The sequence below is a fragment of the Papaver somniferum genome, chromosome 2 (assembly GCF_003573695.1).
Source record: "Papaver somniferum cultivar HN1 chromosome 2, ASM357369v1, whole genome shotgun sequence".
Classification (NCBI taxonomy): Eukaryota; Viridiplantae; Streptophyta; class Magnoliopsida; order Ranunculales; family Papaveraceae; genus Papaver; species Papaver somniferum.
Genome location: NC_039359.1, coordinates 20,997,995 through 21,015,409, shown reverse-complemented (window position 1 = coordinate 21,015,409; position 17,415 = coordinate 20,997,995). Strand labels below are relative to the sequence as shown.

Below are 17,415 nucleotides of genomic sequence, written 5' to 3'. Positions count from 1 at the left end.
ATTTTTTATATTATTTAAAACAGATGACATCATCATGAGTCACTTTGGATTAAACTGTAAATATTTGGACTAAATTATAAATCAGGAAGGTTATTTGTGTACTTTCCATAAAAAAGACTAATTTGTACCTAGTTAAATGAGTCAGGACTAACTAGTATATTTGGATGGGATTTTGGACTAAACCGTACCCTGAGAAGCAAGTATTAAATCGGTAAGAAAAAAATCACATTTGAAGGGCAAGTCTAATAGAGTGCCAACTGCAATAAACTTGTTAGCTAGGGAGATGCTTATCTATCTATTACAGTAGATCATTTTGCGTGTAGTATTGTTTGTTTCCCACTTTCCCTAATCTCATAGTGAAAGACATTTTGTAATTATCCTAACTAACACCACCAGTCTAAGCATATCAAAGTAATGGAATACTTTTGTCGATAGGGAATTTTGTAATTATCTTTATACAGTATATGAATTATATTTTAGAATGTCACTGGGACATTTTGTAATTATCCCAACACCATCAGTCAAAGCATGTAAAAATGTGTGTCAAAGAGAGAGAAATATACAATACTCTGGCAAAGTAAAGTTAAATTAGTGACAATATTATTTGTTCAACCACACCATCTCATCTCAATGCAACATCATCCTTAACTGATCACATTCATAGATTTTAATCTGGAAAAAATGGCAAAGTCTACATTTCTCGAACTTTTGATATGCCCGTTAAGAGCCAAATCTCTTCCAAATACTCCCTTTGGTACAGTCCATACACAAAGAAAACACATATTGTTATTACACAAGTGTTTGAGGGTGAAAACAATTTTTACTGATTTCGGTAATTTCGGGTGTGTGGGTGAGAAACGAGTCTAAACCCTAAACAATGTACTGCAAGGGAGTACTTTATATTCAAGAGATCAATCTGTACAAATCCGGCCTAAACCAAGAAATGGCCGTTCCAGACTTGCTTCGGTCACAAAGAGGAGGAGAAGGGTTGGTTTTGGGGAGGGAAACGAAGAGAGTGTTGAGGCCATAATAGTTGATCCTGAAAGAGTAGTTGTTTGTGACTTGCATCAGAAAGTGGGACGCTAACAGATGGGAAAGCTAGTAAACGTTTTCTGAGTGTTGTATGCTCCTGAACAGAAATTGTTTGTTCGGTGGAAATAGGTAAGATCTATTTATTCAAGTCGAAGTGAAACGTACTCTGGTCAAGTAAAAAATGTAAAACAGATGAGTAAATGGGAGGGGTGGTAATCGGTAACGCCTGGAATTTGATGTTCCATAAAAGAAAGCGTTTTACCATTACTCCATGTATTTACTAACCGTCTTATCCTTATGACACTGTCTTGTAACGGGCGTAGTGTACGCCGCACACTGTAAATCGCCAAACCAATACCCAATGAGCATCCCCCAGTTTGTGACATGTGTTGATGTCTCGAGTTTTTTTTGTGGAAAACATGTAGCATGTTGTTTTTGTTTGGAAAGTTGAGATTGGGAGACTTGCCGGCTCGGTGGTGACCTTCGACGGTCGAGATTTTGCATCCTTAGGAAGGGTAGCCGTTGATTATTTCAACCCTTCGTTTGGTAGCCAGTGGCATGAAAGCATGGCCGGCATGGATTTAATATGGCCTAGTTTAGGCATGGACAAAAGCTACGGTTTTGGCATTGTTTGGGCGTGACCAAAACTAGGGCTTGGCGTCGAGCCAAAAGGTTGCCCTGCGTTAGCTGGTAACCTTGTATGGCTAAGATCTGCGTCTTAGATGGAAATGTGGCTGTCGATTGTTGCAAGCCTTCGTTTTGGAAGCCGTGAAGGGAAGGACGACATGGTATGGTTTAGGCGCAGCAAGGTGGCTGGCATGGCATGCCATTGGCACATGTGGCATGGTCGGCATGCCTTGGCGCGGTTTAGGCTTGGCCAAAACTAGGGTTTTGGCGTTGGGCCAAAGGTTACCATGAGTTGGTTGGTGACCTTGGATGACTAAGATTTGCATCTAAGATGGAAGGGTGGCAGTTGATTGTTGCAAGCCTTCGTTTTGGAAACCGTGAGGGGAAGGCCGACATGGTATGGTTTAAGCGCGGCAAGGTGGATGGCACGACATGTCATTGGCACATGTGGCATGGTCGGCATGCCTTGGCGTGGTTTAGGCGTGGCCAAAACTAGGATTTTGGCGTTGGTCCAAAGGTTACCATGCGTTGGATGGCGACCTTGGACGACTAAGATTTGCATCTAAGATGGAAGGGTGGCCGTTGATTGTCGCACGGCTTCGTTTTGGCAGCCGTAAAAGGAAGGCCGACATGGTATGGTTTAGGCGCGGCAAGGTGGCTGGAACGGCATGCCATTGGCACATGTGGCATGGTCGGTATGCCTTGGTGCGGTTTAGGCGTGGCCAAAACTAGGGTTTTGGCGTTGGGCCAAAGGTTACCATGCGTTGGATGGATACCTTGGACGGCTAAGATCTGCATCTCAGATGGAAGGGTGGTCGTTGATTGTTGCAACCCTTCGTTTTGGCAGCCAGCGGCATGTAGCGGGGCCGACATGGCTTTGGCACGGTGGTGCGGCTGGCATGGTTGGAAGGTAATACCAGTGAGAAGTAAGCTAAGCTTCAAAACCTTAATTCTGATTGGGAAAACCTTCGTATGGCAGATGAAGATTCATTTGATGATTTTAATCACAAAGTGTCTGAAACTGTTAATGCATCTTTTGCATTGGGTAAGACTATTCCTGAAAAGGACATTTCGATGAAAATTCTGAGATCGCTGCTATCTAGATACGACTCTAAGAAGCATGCCATCATTGAAGGAAATAACCTTGATGCTCTTTCCAGAAATACTCTGGTTGGAAATCTTAAGATCTTTGATCATGAGAACACATCCAAAATCGGTAAGGATGTTTCCTTTAAAGCACAAAAGAACACTAAATTACTCGATAAAAGTAAAAGTGTTTGTGTCTCTGAGGATGATCTTTCTGAGACTGATTGATCAGATGAAGATCTTGATAAGTCGGTCTCTTTGATCACAAGACAGTTTAGAGATCTTTTATTGAAGAGAAGTAAACGGTTTTCCAAAGACAAACCCAGGTCATCAGTTAAACCTCACAATCGCGTTCCTCCTAAAAACATGGATGTTGACGAGACTGATGACGAGGACATGCCTTAGTGATTTAAGTGTAAGGGTTTTGGTCATTTTGCAACTGAATGTCCAAACCGCAAAAAATACACTTGGAACAAAGGTCTAGCTGCAACCCTTGATGAAATGTCTGATCAATATGATTCCAATGAAGACGAAAAATCAAGTGTTGCACTTCTTTTTGAAAATATTGATTTTGATAATTATAGCAATACATACATCAATCTTGATATTCTTTCAGAAGAAGACTCAACCAATCTAGAAGAAAAAAATGATCTTTCTATTGGAAACTCTCTATTTGATTTTTCAGGTTCAACCTAAGCTAGCAGCTGACTAATCCAAGCGATTAACTAAATAAATAGGCACTAAGAATCTAACCATTTACTTAAACATTCAATTAAGAAAACTGCTACAAAACTGAACCCAAAAACTAGCCCCTCTATGAAATATATATACAAGAATGCCTCTCAGATGACACATATACAATTAACATTTGGTTTACAATAGAATATACAACATAATAAACGTAGTCAAAGTTAACCAACTAACGGACTCAACCGTTGAAGCTTTCGTTGCGCAACTCTGATCTGTCTCTGAAACTGAAAGTGGGAATGGGTGAATACATCATCCCTAAAAGGGGTGCCCAGCAGGAATAACATTTAACTTTCAAGTAATCATAAGCAAGAGTTGGAAAACAATACATGTTTTCCCAAACATTAAAGAGTGACCAAGTCACTGAAATAACAATACATGTATATGGACGAACTCCTTCTTCAAACAATGTATGATATGGTGTCAACCAGTTACACACCTAATAGCTATTGATATCACCCCTGTTTACCCATAGTAAGCATAAAAGCTGAATTCATGTAGATATAAATGTGAAGGAGAGTATCCTATATACCACACGTAAAAATTCTCATTTCCCATAACAATTCATATTGACAACAAAATATTACAGGTCCTTTCCAAACCATGGAAAGATTAACAGAATCAACAGAATTACCGTAATACAAGTTAAACAATGCATGGAATGCACAAATCGACAATGAATAAGTTTAATTAAAAAAGACTTTTGTAAAAGAAACAACAATGGTTACAAAAGAGTCAAATGTATTCCCACCTCTTTTGATGACAAGCCACGCCTACTTCGAGATCCATGATCCATTGGTTCATCCTTTGAATCGATCATTGTTAAATATACTAACTGCTAATCACAAACACTCTAAGAATTTATACAAAAGGATCATGCAAGGCTCATACAAGAATATCTAATGTTTATAAGCCCATTTATGACTTTACACCTTTTTATTATCTATCTTCAACATATCTACGGTTTACTAATTCAATTAGGTTGGTTCCATAGTCCATTAGCCAAGTCTTATGAATATCTACAACTTTGTAGAATCCACCAAAGGCTAATTCAGACCATAAGGGTCCAATATCAAAATAGGAAAACTAAACCTAAGCCCAAGTCCAACAAACCGGACCATTGAACTAAGGTCCAATCCATCTGAGTCAACTAACGGTAAAACTGACGGTAACCGTCAGTCAAAGGTCAAGTCAATAGTCAACTGAGTCAAATCGGTCATGGTATACTGAGTTAAGTCTGGTCAGTTCTGGTCACTGAGTCAACTCAGTCAGTCATACTAAGTCAGCTAAACAAATTGAATCAGCTAAACTGACTGGGATGACTAACAAGCCTAAATCCCTTGTTGTACACAGACTTTCACTCTTTTTCATAACTAGACTGATACTAACACACCTATTGACAGAACTTCACAAGATAAAGTACAATACAATTACTCTTAAATAAACTTAAAACTTCAATTACAATTACAAACAAGGTTTACCTGCAATTGTAGCTTTAAGCTTTTCACAACAATCACTTAACTATAATCCTACAACTACCATCTCAACACACCTTCCCTGCCTGCAACTTTAGATCACTACAGCCTCACAAGTACTACATCCAACTACTGAAACATCTTAACTCAACTCCCAACCATTTTTTATTCAAGCTAACTAATCCTAACCAATAAAACATCCTCCATATAACTCACCTCCACAATCATTACTGTCAAACTCAGATAGTTTCATAACCCAATCCTCATAGTTGTAGCAACATTATTACCAACTTCCATTTCACCTACACAGTTCATATATATACCCCTTGCAACTTCAACAATCTTCCTATTTGTTCAACAACATCAGTTCATCTAATTCACCACCATGACCTCTTTCTCATCCTCTAGCCACACTCTAAACATTAACACCAATATCAATTCAAGCAACCATTATCATTCAGTAAACCAACCACTTGCAATAACAACTTAAGCCATTAGTTTATACATTGTAGTCCCATAACACTTCACCAGTATTCTACAACACCTCCATTACAACTCCATTACCAGAACCCCAGCTTCAACAACAACTTCCTCACATTCATCCATTTAATTTCAATTCTCTAAACTCAGACTATCACAAGAACATCCAAGTGTTAACTGTCACACTTAAATACTGGTTTTATTACACATACATCGCAAATTTCTTAATTCAATTATCAAACATAAATATTCATACAATAAAACTGAACTGAGCTAAATCATCGCAGGGAATAATCACCTCAAATGGTACCCTTTGAGCAATTGATATCAACCTCCTCTACACTACCATCTCAATCAAACCTCAGACACAAATAACAAACATCATCAATATAACTCAGCCACCTTGTTTATCACAACAACATCCAACAAATCATTTCACTAACATTTGTACTCAAAACAACTTAACCTTCACCTATACAATCACAGCAAGCTCAGACCCAATCCTTCTCAGAACATGGATTTTTTTATTTTTTTTTTGCTTGGTAATATGATTTTTATTAGAACCAAAAATGATAACCAAAGTTACAAAAGCAAGCCCATTATAGTTAGTCCAAAAGGAAAAAAATTAAAAAAGCCCAATAAAATTTCTAAAAAGTTCTATAATATGTCTTCTCTGGGATTTCCATTGTTCTCATGAAATCCGGTCTTGTGATATAACTTCTTCTTTCTCCTTTTCCTAGATTAGCTCCTCTCTTTTCCATTGAGTCTGCTGAAAAGTTTATCTCCCTAAAGTCATGAGAAAAATACCATTCTTGGAGTGAGTTTTTGATCTTATTCCATGTTGTCATACACCACCATGGAACTGCTCCTGACTGAAATGCTTTCATTCCTGCTTGAGAATCAGTTTGAAAAAAACTTTGAAGAACTTTTTATTAACAACCCATTCTCCTGCTCTTAAAACTGCAAAGAATTCTGCAATGAAATTAGTGGCTAACCCCAAACCTCCGGACTCTGCATATAGATACTCTCCATCCCATTTCCTGCACACAAATCCATATCCTGCATCTCCAGGATTTCCCTTTGAAGCTCCATCACTACATATAAGAATGAATGGAGCAGCTGGAAGATGGAAGTTGTTTATGGGTGAAAACTGTGTCTGCTGGTTTTGGTAAACTTGGGTGTGTGTGGATGAGAAACGAATCTAAACCCTAAACAAACGCACTGCACGGGAGTACTTTAGATTCGAGAGATCAATCTGTAAGACTCTAGCCTAAACCAAAAAATGGTCGTTCCAGATTCAATTCGGTCACAAAGTGAAGGAGAAGGGTTGATCTTAGGGAGGGAAGCGAAGAAGGTGTTTGAGATCAGGATGTTGAATTATGAAGGTGTTGTTGTTTATGACTTGTATCAGAATGATTAACTCGCTTGCAAAATGGAATCTATCATCTCTTGATGGTTCCTGGATACTTGTGTTAACACTTGTGTTGTTCGTGTTGTTTTAAAATAGGTTGAAGAACCTATTTATACAAGTCATTTGAGCGTAATCCTCATCTCGTAGGAAGTAGAGGAAGTTGAGTGATGGGGTAGTGGGGTCGTGTAGGTGATTGTCGCATGATCATGCCTTTGCCCACTTCCCTCATCATCATTAACCGTTCATGCCTCCTGACATGTTCTCGTAATGGGCGCGTTGCACGCCGCACGCTGTAAACCGCCAGACCAATACCCCAGTGAGTATCCCCCAGTTTGTGACATGTTTGATGTCTCGAATGAGTGGGTCGAGTCGTGGGACCCGCCGCAAGAAATAGCATACGATGCTATAAGGTTAAATAACTAAGTTATTTATGGAATTGATATTCATGAAATATCGTATATGCTCGATGCATGTAATGCATCGCTTTTAAGCAAGCAACTCAAAACAATCGATATGTATGAAGCATCGTTGTTTTAAAGCTTGATTGAACAAGTCGCGGATTATGCGTCTTAAATTGGAAGCACGTTTAACCATCTTCGAGTGATCGTTTAAAGGTCGTACGTGCGGGCCACCATCTGGTCGATCACTCCCTGTGGCAGAGTGGCGGACGGTAATCATTGAGACGCTTCATTGATCGCCTAACTTTTAATCCAAGCCGTCCGACCAAGCTGGAAAAGTTGGACGGATGAGATGATTTATGGAACATATTTCCTTCCATTGATGGATTTTAGGGTTTTTTTAGAGGTGTGCAACATCTCCTGTTTGGCTTGATCGAATCCAAGCATGGACGCTAATTTTTGAGGGACCGACCAGGCATGCGTGGAGACGGCCCGCTGGCGTGCATATCTACACTTCTCTGTCCCATAAAGATTCGATCTAGGACACTCAATTTGACCGGCAAAGATGAGTGGTCGTGATCGATTTGCCACAGAAGTACATTACCGCAAAGGTTTAAATATTGTGTGGCATGCCACCTTTGGGCATGCGTTTCGAGGCGCCGGGATCTAGTCGGCATAGGTCGGCCGATCACACGTAAAGGTGGGCCCACGGTGATCACGTTGACACCCATGGGACCTCTTGAGTCTATATCTACACCCTCCGTTTAGTCTGGTGAAGATGGATGGTCATGATCAAACTACGACAGATGTGCATTGTCGTAAACCCTAATTAGGGTTTTGAATCAGTCACGCACACGTGACTTTGGACAAGCGGTTTGGCACGCCTTGATCTTCCTCTTGGAAGATCGATCACGTGGGTCCCATGTTGGGCTGACGGTGAACACACGTGCACCTTCCTGATGGTCCTAAATGCGATCTAAGCCATCCAAACAGGCTGGCTAAGTTGGATGGTTGTGATCGATTTAAGACAGTAGTGGACTTCCGCGACCCTTAGAAGCATCATGCCTGCCATGATTTGAGAAAACGTTTCATTGCTCCATGGCCTTGCCGTGAGAAACCAATTGGGTGAAGGAAAAGTGGGACCGCCAGCGTGTGCGTTAGCACTTCCTTGATCATTCATGGGATGATCTAATCCGTCCAACCATGCTGGAAAAGTTGGACGGTTGTGATCGTTTTGAGACTCTTCTTAACAGTCTCAGCTCGTTCGAACTATTTTGTACAGCACGATCACCCATATTTGAGGGTTGGCGTTCAAAGCGCTTGTGGCTGGGGGAATGAGACTCGATCGACTATGGCACTAGTGTGTCCGTCGATGGTCACTACAGTAATTCCCTAGTTATGTTAGGAGTAAGCTATGTTTTTTAAATCGTGTGGACAAGTTGTGTGGCCGTGATCGTTTCTTGAGATTGATGTGAAAAATCCAGATTTTCCTTAAGGAATTTAAACGTGTTCGATCGCGCCAACTTTTAATTAAAAGGTGTGCGAACACGCTGATCTCTTTGTCAGAGGGTGGTGTAGCCTATGTGAGTGTTGTTATGCAGGTCTCAATACTGACATTTCGGGAGATTCATGCTACTCTATTGCGAGCGAACATTTAATCGTCATGTCATGCCAATATTGAGAGTTCGCTGGGGAACATAGCATAGGAAAACACTAGGCAGGCGATGCATTAGTGAATAATGCTGGTGCAAGATAAAATTTATAGAATATTTGGGATTGTTGCTACATGCACCATTCTGAGTAAATTTTTATGCGCATAAATATATTGAATTTCTCAATACATATATGAGCGAAGAGGCTTAGGAACTCAACGCTTTTAAATGGCTCCATTTCATTAGTGAATAATGCGACTAGGAGCTTAAATACTCGTTAGGTTCTATACTAGTGAACAATTCATCTAGGAGCTTGAGTTTCAATACAATATGAAGAGAGGCATAGGCACTCATCAGATTTTGATATATTCTTCAAATTCCTTGTGGAATATAGACATATCAAGGTCTATTACTTCCGATGTCGGGTCAGGTAGATAGACTTTTACAATTTTTGCCCTAAACTAAAAACCACCATCAACATTAAGTCCCCTGCTTAGCACATAACAATGACATTGTTGCGGGGTAAGCACTAGATGGTGACAGACGAAAAACAAAACCGATAAGATGAAGTAGATAGATGTTACCAGAGGTATATTGCTTGGTTTGAACTTACCTTGCAGTCGTACTAGTGAAGCAACTTCCAATCAGGGGCTACCAACAAATTACCTCTCTTGCTAATCAATGGTAGGAAAAGGAAGCAGCATGTCCGATCAAGTCTTTGGATCTCAACTAGATACTCTGAATCCCGTTCGTATGAGCGAGAGGAAGAAACCCTTTCTGGCTTTAAAATTTCGTCGAGTATAAAGGGAGCTTATGCTCTTTCCTGTTTTGCACGAATATCAAGACCCACCCATCTTCATGTACACCAAAAAACATCAAGGTAAGTACATCTCGTCTTCGTATTCCTAATGTGAGTGAAATATCCACGTTTAATACGATGTGATTGACTTTCTTTGTTAGCAACGGTAGAGCGAGCATCAACAACAACAAAGAAATCTGGGAATATTTCTGCTACTAAGCCAAGGGGAATTAATGATTCCAAAGACACACCCAATATGGATGATGACTTCTTCGAAGTGTCATATACGATTGTTAGGACTCATCTTAATCACATGACGATTCTTCTTCCTGGACCAGGGGTGTAGAAGTTGTACCATCGATCTTCACTGGAATGTGTAATTTCTGTCTCTAGCCTCTCCAGTAAATTTCAAAATTTTCCGAACTCCGTTGTGCTCGATTTGCAAGAGGCATTGACTTTAAGTTGTTCGGTGGTCGTATGAGAGGTATGCTCTAGGCAAGGTGGAGGCAGTCCCCAGGGGAAATAGGCACTGTCAGAGGGGATTGCAGGTGGCGCTCGAGAAGCTACAATGATCTCCAATTCTTCAGGTGTACGTGTATGTACATGTTCTGCTCTCTTTGACTGGATGAATTATCTGGATAGATTTGAACTAATCTTGCTCAAATTCTTTCGTAGTTTTAATGCTTTGAGAAGATGAATGCCCTTGTTGGATTTGCGCGAGTTGCATGTATCCGGGATGACGTTACAGGAAGAACCGAGAGGTAATGGAGGCGACCAACAATGTTGAGGATGTGACTGTGCCCCCGACCCTCAATTTGATGCTCCTCATGTAAATAACGTGTTAATTGAGGGGTTCAGCGTGTCAAGAAGTATGCTGAATTGTATGCCCGAATATTAAAGAAGTATGGACACACTTCGATGACCAAATGTGTAGTATGATCAGGCATGCTGCTTCTGAATGAGTGATCGAATATCGGAAGTATCCTCAAGACATGTGTGTATACTTTGAGTTTAATGTTTCCTGCTTATGTGAAGGGGCTTCCAAAATCCCAAATTTGCATTGAGAAACTGTCTCAGGAGTTGAAGTTGAAGCAAGCTATTCTTCGGGATATAAAAAGTGTTTTCTATAAAAAGATCAAATGTTGCTGAATGATTTCCCTTGAATGCCTTTATTTCCTTCCCAGGACTTTTCCTTTTAGGTGTTTTGGAAAGACGAGACATTCCTTTGTGGTTTGATTTGGTTTTGAACAGGTAGGCGACTGCTCTTGAAGAATAATGGTTTTTGTTTTGTGAAAGAAATGGTGTTGCACTGAAATATTAACTATGAATGCAAATTGGTGCAAACATTTTGGATGAATCGTAAGTATTGTACGAAAACAAGGGAAATACTAGGGAAATGGCAATATAATGTTTCAAGAACTGACGGGAGCTATCTAGTGTGTATTGCTACTCCTCCCAGCTGTCAGTACCAATGAGTTTGCAATAGGCACCTTGTTTAATTTCAGAAACTAGGTAAGGCTCCTTCTACTTGACCTCTGGACCTCTTATCCTCGATCGAGACTTCTTCTAAACATTTAATAAAACATTGACAGGGACCATCTTCCTCTTCACATCGCCTAGTCGCAGTCGGGTTGACGATCAGATCAAGTCTCCAGTTCTTGATGAGATGAGGATTAACATACTGCAAAAGAGGTTGTTCGATAAGACTCAGTCGTGCGTTTGAGCATCTGGATATACGATATGGCGCTTCTATACTTCCCTTAGTAGTCCATGCGTTAATCAACGCTTTTACCAACTCGACATCTCTAAGATAAGCAGTGGTTAAGAGACCTCAGCCGCTTATGCCAATCATGTCTTCCAAAAGAGATTTAGGTCTGGGGGCAGCGCCATCGATCTAAGGTAGTTTCTTTCCCGATACAACATAATTTAGAGCGGCAAAGATATCTTGACGTTGTGCCTTGGAGAAAGAGAGAATTTTACACACATGTTTCATGGTTGACTGCGCAGTTTTGTAGACGAGTCCCCAGAAAGCATGCAACAACTTCTAATAGGAAGATGGTATTTGTACACTCCTTCAGTGCCTAGTTGAAGTTCCCCTGAGTCGATCTTCTCCTGGAAGATGTGCTCAATTTATTGTAGTCACTGGTAAGATGGTTGACAAACCTATGAAAGTGACATTACTTGGGATCTTCCATTTCTTGTTTAGTCGGAGGACGTTTTACACGAGGTAGCTTGATGACGTCATCTTGTATCCATACCTCCAAGAGTTCAATCACCTCTTCCACTGGAAAGGGAAAATATGGGAAAGGTGGAGTCTCATTTGTCCTATGTGAAATGGGAGTGGGACGTTTAGATTGTTGATAGTTATTCCCCGGATGCTTTCTCTTTCCACCCTCACGAGTGATTAATTGGAGGTTGGGACTTTTATTGGAAGGACACCTGTTTTTCTGAACATATTTACAAGTTTCTTCATTCTGGGAAGGTTCGGATCGACTGAGTAAAGCAGCAGCGGATCTCTTAGCAGCTTCTGGTACAATATGGGAATTGATACTTTCCAGGAAGGACGCACATAATAAAGTCACCTTTTCATTGCGAGGACTCTGATGAGGTCGTGCTAAATCCCACGAGCCTTCTTTCTGAGTTTGAGGAAGCATCTCTCGATATTCATGAGCAGACAAGTTAGGTTGGTGGCTAATTTTCTATTAAACACAATCATAGGCTTCATATTCCTCACTAGGAATAGGAATATGAATCTTGGAAGAAGGAATAATACCATCAGTATTGATCCAAAACCGATTATTGGTGGCGTTTCCTTCATAATGAATGCGTGTTGGTTCCTTCGATAGTTGATCTGTGAGGACTTTCAAGAGCGCAAATACTCCGTCATGCGTCTTGACAATATTAGCTTGATTTCTTACAATATCATTCAGTATTTTCATCAAATCATGAATAGTTATTAAATATCGAGACTCCATAGCCTCAACAAGGGTTTTGAATGAAAGAACGGATTCATGAATAACATGCGAAGTATTTTCAGTGTTGGGAGAAGTAAAATTGGGATTGAGGGTTTCTGAACCATTCCTAAGATCAACCATATTCAGAATTTTAGGAAATTGAAAACGGGATAGGGAAAATCATTTTTGCAACCGAGAGATCAATCTCCCACCGTGGTCGCCAATTGTTTATGGGTGAAAACTGTGTCTGCTGGTTTTGGTAAATTTGGGTGTGTGTGGATGAGAAACGAATCTAAACCCTAAACAAACGCACTGCATGTTGAATTATGAATGAGTGGGTCGAGTCGTGGGACCCTCCGTAAGAAATAACATACGGTGCTATCAGGTTAAATAACTAAGTTATTTATGGAATTGATATTCATGAAATATCGTGTATGCTCGATGCATGTAATGCATCACTTTTAAGAAAGCAGCTCAAAACAATCGATATGTATGAAGCATCGTTGTTTTAAAGCTTGATTGAACAAGTCGCGGATTAAGCGTCTTAAAATGGCAGCATGTTTAACCATCTTCGGTTGATCGTTTGGAGGCCGCACGGGCGGGCCACCATATGGTTGATCACTCCCTATGGCAGAGTGGCGGACGATAAACATTGAGACGCTTCATTGATCGCCTAACTTTTAATCCAAGCCGTCCGACCAAGCTGGCAAAGTTGGACGGACGAGATGATTTATGGCACATATTTCCTGCCATTGATGGACTTTAGGTTTTTTTTAGAGGTGCGCAACATCTCTTCTTTGGCTTGATCGAATCCAAGCATGGGCGCTAATTTTTGAGGGACCGACCAGGCATGCGTGGAAAAGGCCCGCCGGCGTGCATATCTACACCTCTGTGTACCACAAAGATTCGATCTAGGCTACTCAATTTGACCGGAAAATATGAGTGGTCGTGATCGATTTGCGACAGAAGTACATTGCCAAAAAGGTTTAAAAGTCGTGTGGCATGCCACCTTTGGGCGTGCGTTTCAAGGCGCCGGGCTCTAGTCTGCATAGGTCGGCCGACACGTAAAAGTGGGCCCACGGTGATAATATTGACACCGATGGGACCTCTTGAGTCTATATCTACACCCTCCTTTTAGGCTGGTGAAGATGGATGGTCATGATCTAACTACGACAGATGTGCATTGCTGCAAACCCTAATTAGGGTTTTGAATCATTCACGCACATGTGACTTCGGCCAAGCGGTTTGGCACGCCGTGATCCTCCTCTTGGGAGATCGATCACGTGGGGCCCATGTTGGGCTGACGGTGAACGCACGTGCACCTTCCTGATGGTCCTAAATGCGATCTAGGCCATCCAAACATGATGGCTAAGTTGGATGGTTGTGATCGATTTAAGATACTAGTGGACTTCCGCGACCCTTAGAAGCATCACGCCTGCCATGATTCAAGCAAACGTTTCATTGCTCCATGGCCTTGCCATGACAAACCGATTGGGAGAAGGAAAACTGGGCCCGCCAGCGTGTGCGTTAGCACTTCCCTGATCATTCATGGGATGATCTAATCCGTCCAACCAGGCTGGCGAAGTTGGACGGTTGTGATCGTTTTGAGACTCTTCTTAACAGTCTCAACTCGTTCGAACTGTTTTGTACGGCGCGATCACCCATATTTTAGGGTTAGCGTTCAAAGCGCTTGTGTCTGGGGGAATGGGACTCGATCGACTAGGGCACTAGTGGGCCCGTCGATGGTCACTGCTGGAATTCCCTAGTTCTGTTATGAGTAATCTATATTTGTTAAATCGTGTGGCCAAGTTGTGTGGTCGTGATCGTTTCTTGAGACTGATGTGAACAGTCCAGATTTTCCATAAGAAATTTAAACACATTCGATCGCGCCAACTTTTAATTAAAAGGTGTGCGAATGCGCTGGTCTCTTTGTTAGAGGGTGGTGTAGCCTATGTGAGTGTTTTCATGTAGGTCTCAATACTGACATTTCGGGAGATTCATGCTACTCTGTTATGAGCGAACATTTAATCGTCATGTCATGCCAATATTGAGAGTTTGCTTCGGAACATAGCATAGAATAACACTAGGCAGGCCATGCATTAGTGAATAATGCTGGTGCAAGATAAAATTTATAGAATATTTGGGATTGTTGCTAAATGCACCATTATGAGTAAATTTTATACGCATAAATATATTGAATTTCTCAATACATATATGAGCGAAGAGGCTTAGGCACTCAACGCTTTTTAATGTCACTATTTCAATAGTGAACAATGCAACTAGGAGCTTAAATACTCGTTAGGCTCTATACTAGTGAACAATTCATCTAGGAGCTTGAGTTTCAATAAAATATGAAGAGAGGCATAGGCACTCATCAGATTTTGATTTATTCTTCAAATTCCTTGCGTAATATAGACATATCAAGGTCTATTACTTCCGATGTCGGGTCAGGTAGATAGACTTTTATAATTTTCGCCCTAAACTAAAAACCACCATCAACAGAAGTATATCTCTATTATTCTTGTTATTTTCACCTTTCTACAGCTTAGCTTAAAAGTTTTCAAAATATGCAGATCATAAGTTGAATTCCACATTTTTCCTGCCATTCTCACTTCACATTCTTTTGTAAAGTGTAGAATTCTTTGCTTCAGAGAGTCTATTTTCATTTCTTCTTCCTCATAGACTATTCTATTTCTCAAGAACCATATCTCTTTCAGAGTAATCAGTGCTGCCACTTTCCATAGTTCTTTTATAGCTGGACTTTTATTTCTTGCAAATTGCAGAGTGTCTTCCAATGATTTATGATTAGTGAATTTGAAGATACCTCCCAGCCAACTCCATATTATTTCATTGTAGTCACAGTACCAAAGAATGTGTTCCAAATTTTCCTCTTCTTTTCTACAAAATAGGCATCTTGATGCTAATTGTAATTTTTTCTTCTTCATTTTTTCATATGAAGGAACAACTCCTCTCACTAACTTCCAAACATTACCTGATATACTTGGGTGAATACTTTTGTGCCATACTGCTTTTGCCCACTGAACAGTTTGGAATTTTTTTCTTATACATTCTGTAGCAAAAGTGAAATTACCAGTTGATGTAGCACTCCATATTCTTCTATCTTCTTTGTTGTCTAAAACTGGTAGATCTGCAGGCTCAAATAGTTCAAGAAAATTTTCAGGTATTTTCCATTCTCCATTTTGAATCAGTTCTGCCACCTTCATTGTTGGGTTTTGTAACAATATGGAATTTTCAGGGGATAAATCCTTTAAAGGTTTTTATTTTATCCAGTTGTCATTCCAAACTGAAATATTGTTTCCATCCCCCACCAACCACCTTGTATGCTCTGCAACATCATCAACAACCCATTTGATCCCTGGCCATATTGAGGACTTTTTATAATAATCAATCCAATTACCATTCTTGTCTTGAAATTTGCCTTGGAAGAATTTAGCCCATTCATCCCTGCCATTTTGAATCTTCCAACACAGCTTCATAAGCATTGCTTATTTATCACTTCTAGCTGTTTAATGCCCAAACCACCTTCTGCTAATGGAGAGAAAGTTTTCTACCATTTTAAAGTCATTGTATTTCTCACAGATGGATCTCCAGACCATAATAAGTTTCTTATTATTTTCTCAGTTTCTTTAAGAAGCACATGGCAATCTCAACTATACTTCAAATTTAATAATACCTTTACTATCATCACCACTTCTAACAACAATCACATTTTTCACTATCTAATCATCTCAACCCCAGTTTCAAACACAAACATGTAAACTCAACGAATCTTAGCAATTCAACTCAAAAATCCTAAAATTCAACAATTAAAGGCTTACCCAATCTTTAACACCCTATGAACAGCTACATCTCCAAATTAATTCTTCTTAAAACCCAATTTCTGTTCTGGGGAAGAACAGAAACTCTAATCTTCTTTAATCTCGAATTATTCTTCATCTCTAACTCTAATTCATCCAATCGACCATTACCCATCTCAAATCCCCTTCTTAAAGCATCAATTTCAACTTCTAATTCATCTTTGATTTCTTCTAGAAACCCTAACTTTTGATTCAGACATCAAACCATCATACAATTTCAATCAAACATTAATCCTTGCTTCTTCATCTACCCACAACTATATTCTTCATCTCTCGATCTAAAACTTATTATCACCTTCACCTTCATCGATTTACAAAGAAACCCTAAATTCAGTTAATCACATATTTCGAATTTAAATCAACAACAAACACCATCACCATACCCACCAGCTACTAAAATATCTTCTCCATCCTTTGATGAACGCAGAACTTCACTTGATTCTCTCAAACCCGTAGAATCAGAAGAACATGAGAAGAGGAAAGAGAAGAAACAGAAGAAAAGAATGAAAAAAATAAGAAAAAAGAAAAATGAAGAAGACACGAGTTTATCTTCTCGGTCGAGTAGGGATAAGAACGACCAAATTACTGAGGCACCCAAAACTTGGATAAGGGCTGCCATAGAATCCATCATCGAAATGATTATTTTTCCCTCCGTAAACAACTGATAAATCTTCTTCATCCGATATTCGAATGACGTATTCGGGTAGTCTATTTCGCATAATTTTTCGAGATCTATCTAGTGTTACTAGATTCATATCTAGTTCATTGTTAAATTAATTTCCATTAATTAACGTTCGTGTTAAACTAATCGAGTTATCATCGGTTAATTCGTCTCTTGACTAGTCTAATAGCGTTGACGAGCTCGAGGGTCCTTAC

The 17,415-nt window shown here is 40.0% G+C and overlaps 1 protein-coding gene across 1 annotated transcript; it reads right to left on the bottom strand.

Annotated features, from left to right (window-relative positions):
• Positions 1–15,156: 15,156 nt before the first annotated feature.
• On the bottom strand, positions 15,157–15,885 carry LOC113350723. The gene has a single exon (XM_026594850.1). It carries the CDS (start codon positions 15,883–15,885, stop codon positions 15,157–15,159), a length of 729 nt encoding a protein of 242 aa, XP_026450635.1.
• Positions 15,886–17,415: the final 1,530 nt, after the last annotated feature.